Source organism: Rhipicephalus sanguineus, chromosome 7 (genome assembly GCF_013339695.2).
Source record: "Rhipicephalus sanguineus isolate Rsan-2018 chromosome 7, BIME_Rsan_1.4, whole genome shotgun sequence".
Taxonomy (NCBI): Eukaryota; Metazoa; Arthropoda; class Arachnida; order Ixodida; family Ixodidae; genus Rhipicephalus; species Rhipicephalus sanguineus.
Window position 1 is genome coordinate 138,359,885 of NC_051182.1, and position 9,538 is coordinate 138,369,422.

Sequence of the window (9,538 nt, forward strand, 5' to 3'; positions counted from 1 at the left end):
CTTGGTGCTAATATTGTGTGAGGTTATTGTGTAAATTAGAAAGAAGAGTTATCTTTAATGAATGGTTAATGAATCCCAATTTTAGATTAAACCATGCTGTTTCGTTTTCGCTTTTTTTTTTTGCTTTCTTTTTCTCCGTTAGCGCGGTAGCAACGCCATGCAAGGACAGTGTGCGTACTTTTAGGATTTATTTTAGTACAGTGAGAAAAAAATATTACGCTACTGAAGAGTAATACACAAGAGCGCGTATGAGAACATCGCGATTTTCAGCGTCAAAAACGCGGTTCCTGTTTCGTTTTTACCGACCCTTGATTTCATTTGCATCTTTCCTTTTTCTATATGATAAATGCATAAACTCTGGTGATACTAATAGTACGAGCTTACTGCTTTCGTGATTAGTTACGAAGTGCACGTCAAGTAATAGTTGCTAATCTCTCATGCTATGCTTCTCAAGTTAAAAACATTAAAAACGCGTCACGACCTCGACGACCCCTATGGTGGCTCGATTTCTGGCTACGTCGCAGATCACATCGAGTCCAGCCACAGTGAGCCATCTTCGGTCGATCGGTCACCTTCCTTGCGTGAAACATGGCTGCTCGAAGGATCGCTAAGTCCTCCGTCGACTGGGCCGCCTTCGCCGAACGCGTCCCATCGAACCAGAAGCAGTCCTTCCAGGCCCTCAAGTCGAAGTCCGATGGCTACCTTCGCAGGTTCGTCGCCGGGAGCGCATCTGTTCCCAATCTCGACTCGCCCATGTCGGTGCTTCGCCCGTTTGCCGACTCGTGGGGGTCAAAACTTTTTTTCATTGCGCTTTCGTTTATTTTTTATTATCCTCTTTAGCGTGTCGGCTTCTCTCAGCGTAGCCACGCAGCTGCGCAAACGAATTTGTGGGCAATGGTTTCGGTGACCCTTGTTTCGGTAACCCTGGAGCTGTTTAAGCTTGAGGTTGTGCCGGCCGTCGTTTCAGAAAACTCGGCGGGTGTACGCTACAGATAGCGAGTATCCGCTATGCACAGTATAGTATAGCATGGGGGTGGGAAAGGGAAGTTAGGGTGTGGAGAAGAGATGTGAGGATGAGGAGGAAGGAGGGGAGAGGGTAAAACCATGACATACCATTGCATAGTATAGTTAAGCACAGAACATTCTATAGTCATGCATAGTATATTATAGTAAATTATAGTATAGTATAGCAAGGGGATGGGAAAGGATAGTGAGGCTGAGGAGGAAAATGAGGTGAGAGAGTAAACCATAGCATAGTCATGTACAGTATAGCATAGCAAAAGAGAAGTGAGGGTGAGAAGTGGTGATGTGACGGTTAGGAGGAGGGAAAGGAGAGAGCAATATAGAAAGAAGACGAAGAAAGAACTCAACCTTCATTTGCCAGGTGGTGGCGCTTGCTTGCCAGCTCTGTTGTTTACTCAAATTTCACATTCGTACAACTGAAATGATATTTAGCGCAAAGCAACACAAGGAGGACACAACACGTGCACCAACTTTCAACGAAATCGCATGTCTTGTGTCCTCCCTATTCGTCCTTGTGTTGCTTTGCGCTAAATATGGTTTCATGTCTTACCAACAAGGCCGAATTTCTCCTCTTGTGTCGTAGAACTGGCTTCAATTTTTCTTTTCCTTTCCCAGGGTCCTGAGCTTGCCGGAAAACCCGCCTCCGATCGACTTCGCCATGTACCGTTCCCGGTTGGCGAATCCTGCTCTTGTAGAGAAGTTCGAAAAGTCGGTGAGTGGTATACATACAGTAGTCGTAGTCCAGTGCAATGCAATACATAATGAACACACATGGAGGGCACCAAGGCTCAGCAGCAAAGGTGTCGTGCTACTGAGCTCCAGGGTAAGGGCTTGATTCCCGGTTCCCTGGCTGAAGCCGAGAACCGGGAATCCCTATCGTGACGGGGAGCGCACTACGGCAAAAACAAAATACCGCCCAACACTCAGTGCAGATGCTTAACAAGTGAAGCTAACTGAAACATGAGCCCCTAGTGTTTCTTACGAGCTGTAATCTATCGAATTGTCTTCTGTTGTAGCTTTTCATTTCTGTCACCACATTTAAGCGACACGTACTTCAAACTTTGCATTCGATAACGTTAACTGAAAGGACATTAAGCACACTGAAAGGACTTTGTCGGCAATGATTCATGCTGCTGCAGGCATCCTCCCTAGCTGTATATGCTGACAAAACCTGAAGAGAAAACTAGTGCAAGTGCGGAGGCCCATCAAGGGAGCGTATGCTAGCATTGCTTCTTATAGTTTCGGAAACGTGCTCGTGGACCACCACCTCCTTTCACCTCCTAGACATATATAGCTTCGTTGTAAGTAACACCCTTGTCTGCTAAGGTTTAGATGCTCATTAAAGCGCTCCAGGTGGTCAAAATCGACACAGAGCCTACCACCCACTACGATGTGCCCTATAACCAAGTCGTGCTTTTGAGGCATGTAAACCGCGCTTAATTGAACTTCCTTTGTTGAGGTGAAGTGGGGCCAAGCTTCGCTCTTTGTTGACACTTTATTGCACGACGTCATGCGTCACTGTGCACCAAAAACACTATTACACGTGCGATGAAATGTGTTGTGTGCGAATAAAAATATGTGCACGACAATGCAATGGCATGTAGACAAAGTTGGGAGCAAATACCCAAGATGGAAATAGTCTCAGGAAATGGAGATCGTCGCCCGTCGGAGCCAGAAGGTGGTCCGAATGTAGCACGAAGCTACAGAGGAAGTAGGTTTTTCATTAGAAAGGTGGCGTCGCAGTTGGCAGAGAACTTCACTCTAGTCCCCCAAATTGAGCCCAGTACCAAACGATGCTCTTAGAGTTCCTTTCAGTTTGGAAACTACCCCCGAGAATGCACAGAAAAGTGGCCTTTTTCTGCTTCCACTTACGATCTGGAACGCCAGGCAAAAAACATGTCGAACACAACCGCATGGAAGAAAACATGGAACGTTCCACACGCGTAACGTTAACACAGCGCCTCCGAGATGCTGGCTTCCATGCACTGTGGGAATTGATGTTATGCGAAGCAGGCAGTGTACATCACACTCAGGTAAAAATATTCTGGTCATGACATTCCATTCATGTAACTCATACACTCTTGTCGGGCTATGCAAATTGTGGTATATATGAAGCTAAGCAAATGGCCATGAGAGCACAAAGACGCAGGCGGCTAGATCAGGATTTACAAGACACGCGTTTCACAATTTTTATGTTATGAACAGTCATTTATGATCATCATACGCTCATGTCATGCTGTGCAAATTTTGTTGTACATTAGGGAAACAAAATGGCTGCGACTGCACAAAGATGACGGTAATGAGTGAGCTTGTTGGGCTAATAATGTGTCAAACCAGAGGACACTCCATGCACTGTAGTTTTCAAACTGAAAGAAATATATATATCAAAGAGCATTGGTACCAAAGGGCTTTCCGAAGGCAGCCACCCTAAGCATGTCAGCTAAGCAGTAGATGAGCAGAAGATGTGCTTCGCAGCTTTCGACCGTTACGCGACACACTTATTCGTCGCTAATGACTGCTACACGTTTCTTATTGTGATGTGCATTTTCATCTTGCCAGCTCACTAAAGCTTCGTCTGTGCAGATCGTTTGAAATATAGCTTCTTTCCAAGAAGTATGAGCAAATGGGATTGTTTATCTGAAAAAGCCATTTCATGCTCATCCACTGATTTATTCTTAAAGAGCCAGTAAGTAGGCTCCGACTTTTCTTTTACGTTTCCCAAACAAGCTCGCCAATTCGTGCACAGAGCTGCGGCAATCACATTTTATGAATGTCACAGCGCTTCGCACCGCACAGACGCTCCATTTTGAAAAATGATTCCCATGCCCCTCTCCAGTGCCTGTCCAATCCTATTCGTATGCGAAATGATGTAAACTTGCCCCTGGGCAACTTTACGTAGCACCGACTTCGTCGATTGGTCCTGTACGCTATGAAACGGCACCTTGGCCCGGCGGTGATGCGGTTTTGGCCGCGCTAAAGTGGGTGTTGTCACAACAGCAGGCTACGCTTACTCGTCTTTGCTGCCGAAAAGTCTGGGAAGGCCGAGTGAGAAACCGAAAGCAGCCGAATCAGGTTGTTCTATACCCTGTAACTTCCTTATTACAGTGCTTATTCTCAGAACTCTCGCAGCAGCATGTTCACATCGTACAAGTGCGCAGTTATCGCTTCATCGCACAGTTTTGACCTGCGGGGTTGTGTACTGGCCCTTTAAACACATAGCTCATATTCTGATTTGTAACTAACATATATTTCTTTGCCTCTGAGTGATCTGGTGCATTTAATTGTATTATCTGCTTATATGTCTCTTGACGCTATTAATTTTGGCTGTTTATCTGTTAGAGTTTATAGCACAAGATAATTATTTTTCGTTTCAGGAATCATTTCTGTGTACTTCTTTTCTACTCCTGTGATAGCCTTGTGCAAGGGCAGGCAGTATCTGTAAAATAAGTACGAACTCCTCCAGAGTGTGGGTTCTTATTGACTTTCCCTTTCCTTTGTTGCCTTTCAGTACAAGGCCTTCAGCGTGCCTTTCCCGAAGGAGCACCTGACGCCCAAGATCGATGCTGAGGAGCAGGCTGCGGTGAGCATTGCACCTTCTCTACTTTATTTGCCGGTTTTGAAATGCAGCACATTATGCTCCGGTCACTGGCAAATTTCGTATCATTTAGAGCAAGTGCACTTAAGCCCCCAGAATGTCACTTTGGTGGTGCGCTGCTAGATAAGAAAGGAAAGTGCACTTTGGAAGTGATGCTAACGGCAATGGGTACTTAAGCAGCACAACAAGTATTTGTTGTTTCAGGCAATGTTTGTTGGGTGATAATGTGTTATAGCTATAAACAGCCCTTAAAATAAACTTTAGGCACAAACGCAGCAGATGCGGCCATTGCACGGCGTGTACTGGGCATGGCCCTGGTGGCCGTGGCTGTAAACTGCCTGAGAACAAGAACAGAGAAGCATTTTTTTTTTGTGGTCTACAGTCGACGTCCGATTTCCCGGACCCTCAAGGGACCGCGAAAACGTCCGGAAAATCGGGCAGTCCGGAAAAACGAATGCACGTGAAAACGCACATTTTTGGTAGGTATTTTCGCTGACGGAGAGGGTCACAGCCGGAGTACAATATTCCCATAGCAATTCAGCCAATGCATTGTTTAGGTGGCTCTGAAAAGAGCCGTTTATAAAAAAAAAATACGACGTGGCCGGCACTACCTCATAGGTCAGCACTTGGGCGCAAAGAAGTCGCTTATTTCTTTTGCACGGTCCACTTGCCCGCGATTATGTCTGCCTCAATTTCAGTCAACGTCATGTTGCGCTGTACACCAATGACAGTGTCATCAGTGCTCGCGTCAGCTCCGTGTTCGTTGGCTGTGTAGGAGCTGGCTCTTCGTTCTCGGTGTCGGCATCGGAATCCTCCGTAACTTGATGAATGATTTCGTCATCGGTCAACTCCGCACATAGCTCGAGGTCTTTGTCAGCGTCGGCGAAGCCCTCAAGGGTTATCTCGGCTGGAATCAACACGCCGCCAGCGCGCAGATCGTCGAAGGCAACGTCCGCGGATGGCAGTTCGTCATCGTGAGCCTACGAGGTGGCTTTGTGCGCTTCGAAGGCGCGGACAAAGACGAAGGAGCAGTCGGTGCCATTGCTGTAAACGGCGAATCCGCTCGACGAAAAGCGCAGCACGAAACAGCTAGGAACTCGGTGGATGCTGAAGGTCGGGAAACGTGATCACTGAAGGTAGCGCGCAGCAGCAAACGATCAACCACAGACACGACCGCGGAGCTGGCACAGCTGACGAAACAACACGTGAACGAACACAGTGAGGTTTGGCTTGGCTAAGCTACGGCTGGCAACGGATTGACACGTGCGGTTTCGAGGTTACGGACGGCAGCCGCGGCGCGGTGCGGCGTTGCTGCTGATGCGCGGGTTCAAGGATATGAAAATGAAAACAATCAAAATGGCGGCGTCGGTGGTGACTTTGGGTTGGCGGTTAACAGTAAAAAGTCCGGGAAATCGGATGGCGAAGGCTATAAGCGTCCGGAATTTCGGACTTTTTAATACATTGACTCTACGGGGAACTTGACGGTGCCACAGATGAGTCCGGGAAATCAGGCATGTCCGGAATTTCAGGCGTCCGGGAAATCGGACGTCGACTGTATTGTGTTTTAGTGCATAACAATATTCTAATAACGAAAACAGTAGTTTAAAGAATACCCTGAACTCGGCTTCAGATAATAACTTCTTTATTCTCGAGCCACTGCTACCGAGGCTAGACACTCCGTCACAGTGAAGTGAGTTTGGCGAACATTGCAGTGAGTGTCACCAAGCATTCTCGTGTGACAGTGTGCGAATGACATTTGCAGCCAAGTGCACTACCTTGAAGTGCCCTTAAGTTGGCCTGTGTGACATTAGACTAGCTGGTGCAGTAGAAACCCTTTAATACACTTTTCACCGCACCATGAAAAAGCAATGCAGTAGCTGGGAAACGTATCGCATGAACATGCGGTTAAAAGTTGGGAAAGGGTGCTGCTATATAATAAAACAGACGCATTGGACACGGCTCTGCCTCAAAATAATTTATTTGGAAGGTCAAGGCTTAAAGGTGTACTGACAGGAAAATTTTCAGGTGTCTTTTTTTGCGTCAAATGAAAGGTCAAGCCCTCAAGAGCCTAGAAAAGGTAGTGCTGAGCGCGAGTGCTTAAAAACTAGTTTCGACTCGTACTGTACCCTGACGTCACAGCATGGTACGAGTTTCTCGTCACGTGCTCGCACAATATACAGTGACGTTTCCACGGCCACTCCGCACCTTGGCTCCGTTGGTGACGCACAAGCGGCCATTTTGAATGTTTTGGTGCCGCGCAAGCGGCCACCTTGGAAGTTTTGGTACCTAAAATAATCACAACTAGCCAGACAGCTGCGTGAAGTCACCAGAAGTGGTACTGTAGCCTGACGTCAAGCTAGTGTCGATGTCTGTAGGTGCACTGTGGAAAAATTGACTTTAATATCAAAATAAAATATCAGCATTTGCTGAGATTCACACTTGCTCAGAGCTGTCTCTGCATACAGGAGATTTGTATGGCGGAGTAAACTCACCTTCGAAAAAAGGGGTCAGTACCCCTTTAAAAAGGTCATAAGGAAGTCTGGCATTTCTTTCATGCTTCTGCAGTACCTGACCCTGTTCGTGCACTTGCATGGCCTTGTTGCAGTCCACATTGCTAAACTAAAAAAAAAAGGTTGCGTCTACTGATTTCAGCGCCCAATCTTTCAGTATGGCTGAAAATCTCGGCGGTAAAAATTTTGTTCAGTATCCCATTAAACAACTATTGCTTTGTTGCTTGCACTTCTTTATTTTGGTTGGCTCATTTTAAACACGAGGGTTTATTTTCTGTGCAGAAAGAAGAGATGGCAGCTTTCATCTTGGAGTCGAAAGACCGCATTGAAGAGTACAAGAAAGAGGTACACGGCAGTTGTTTTTTTTTTTTTCTATTTGCAGTGAAATGTACGTTATGTGGGCCTTTGCTTTCTTCCGGTACTTTATAAAAAAAAAACGCAGGATTTTGGGGCTCAGCACGGCTCCATTTTTGACCTGATCTCCTAGTAATATCATATTTTTAGGTCCAAGCCACGCAGCACTACACTTGCCTTGTGTGCTTGCCTGGTTCTCCAGCTAGAAAAAACACAGCGACAGTTGTCGGGGAATAGTTAGGCAGTGCAGAGATGTATGCTGGTTTTATTGTCCCCTCGTAATTTTAAACTTTGCTCCCACAAGCTTAAACTACAGTGTAGGCTCTTGTTAAACGGAACCTGAAGGGACCAGAAAAATATGTTACATTTAACAGGAGTTCCATTTACCAAGAGATCAACAGTGGTGCAGGATTCAAGTTACAAAACCGATTGTGTGAGAAACTGTTCCGTTTAAAGGACCTTCGATTACTCAAAGGCCCGTATTCACAAAGCAACCATATCCTTATCTTATGTTTTCCTTAAGTTTCTGTACACCCCATGTAAGGCATAACAATTGTAACAGGATAAAAGATAACTAAAATATTTGGAAACACTGACCTACTTCGTTTAAAAAAAACACACTAAAGGCACAATACGGATGAAGAAAACGCCAGATCAGGATAAGGTTGGTTTATGAATATGGGGCAAAGTCTACCTAATTAATTATCTGATGCAAAGAAAGCAAATGTCGAACGTTTCTTGCCGTTTTTAATCGTGCAGCGAGTGCGAGCTAATTCCGAGGCTTGGTAGCAAGAGTGTTAGAATTGTATTTTAAAGCCAACCATTTCTGTCGCTGCTCCTTTTTACACAGCTGGCAAGGTTTGAGGCCATGATCCCAGCGTTGCACATGACCATGGAGGACTTTGCGGACTACTTCCCCCACGAGAAGATCGACGTCGACAACCCGACGTACTGGCCGCACGACGGCAGCACCGACTACGACGACAGTCTGGACTACGCAGACCAGGGCGACGACCATTAGACCACTACACCGTGCACGCCGCAGTCTTCACAGACGCGCGCTTCGCTTAGTGTGGCTTCGTCATGCTTAGCAACTATGAGCCAAGCATGCGAGAGAGATCGAAGTAAAGAGGTTTACATTAGTAGCAGTCTGCGGGTGGTGATTGTTAGCCAGAACACAAAACAGTTCTGGATTGAACGCGTGAGCGTAGACCCCGAAGCCGGAGTTGTAGACAAGTGCGATTGGCGGAGAGGCCTATCAAGTGGTACTGTTTTGTGTTGTTCCGCATGCTTTATTTCAGGCTTTGAAGATATTTTATTGTACCCATGTGAAGAAACGAAAAGCCGGATTGAGATTTTATCACGAAGGCTTAGTTGTTTACTGACACTCACTCTTGTAACTATTTAGAAGTCGATTAACGACAACCACTTAATTAGGCTCAATGCCTCTACCGATGCCACTGTGTTAGGAGAGAGTGTGGTGGATGTGGCACCACTTTTTCGCCAAGGGTTGCTGGGACTGCTTGACCAAGCATCCATGCTTCAAAAGCGACGGGGCTGATAGAAGCTCTCACTACTCGATGCTTCCAGAAAAAGTACTTCTTGCTCCGGTCTTTTTCCTCGTGGCCCATTCAGTTCCAAATGCAAGCTGTGGGTACAGTGTGGTGTGTATGTAAGCTTAAAACTTGTGTTTTGCATGGTTTCATGAAGGGAGATCATGAAGGGACTGAAGGGAAATCTGGCGCTGGTGTCTATGGAAACTGTAATGCACATCGCTTCAGCCAGCATGGGAACGATAGGTAGTACATGGATTTGCCTAAGCTTCATTCTGTCGGCTCCGTGTGGCCTGCAACCGCTATGTCGAAAGACAAAGTGATGCAAAAGTTCAGCATTCCCACTTCACCACATCGGCCCTTTTAGGCTCGTAGACCCTTTTCGTAATCCGCAGGTGCGCTTCCCTGCGCTGCACATTCGCTCGACTAGTGGCGGCACTTGTTGTGCTTCAAGTGGAGAGGAGGTCCTAGTTTGGCGGGCTGGGGCTGGTCTATTATGCATG

At 46.4% G+C, this 9,538-nt stretch overlaps 1 protein-coding gene across 1 annotated transcript; it reads left to right on the top strand.

The window, feature by feature from the left end:
- Positions 1 to 508: 508 nt before the first annotated feature.
- Positions 509 to 8,630, top strand: LOC119400072 (ATP synthase subunit d, mitochondrial). Its single transcript, XM_037666994.1, has 5 exons — positions 509 to 710; positions 1,639 to 1,735; positions 4,532 to 4,603; positions 7,411 to 7,473; positions 8,333 to 8,630. The coding sequence occupies exons 1-5, from the start codon at positions 589 to 591 to the stop codon at positions 8,501 to 8,503; spliced, it is 525 nt and encodes a 174-aa protein (XP_037522922.1). The 5' UTR covers positions 509 to 588; the 3' UTR covers positions 8,504 to 8,630.
- Positions 8,631 to 9,538: the final 908 nt, after the last annotated feature.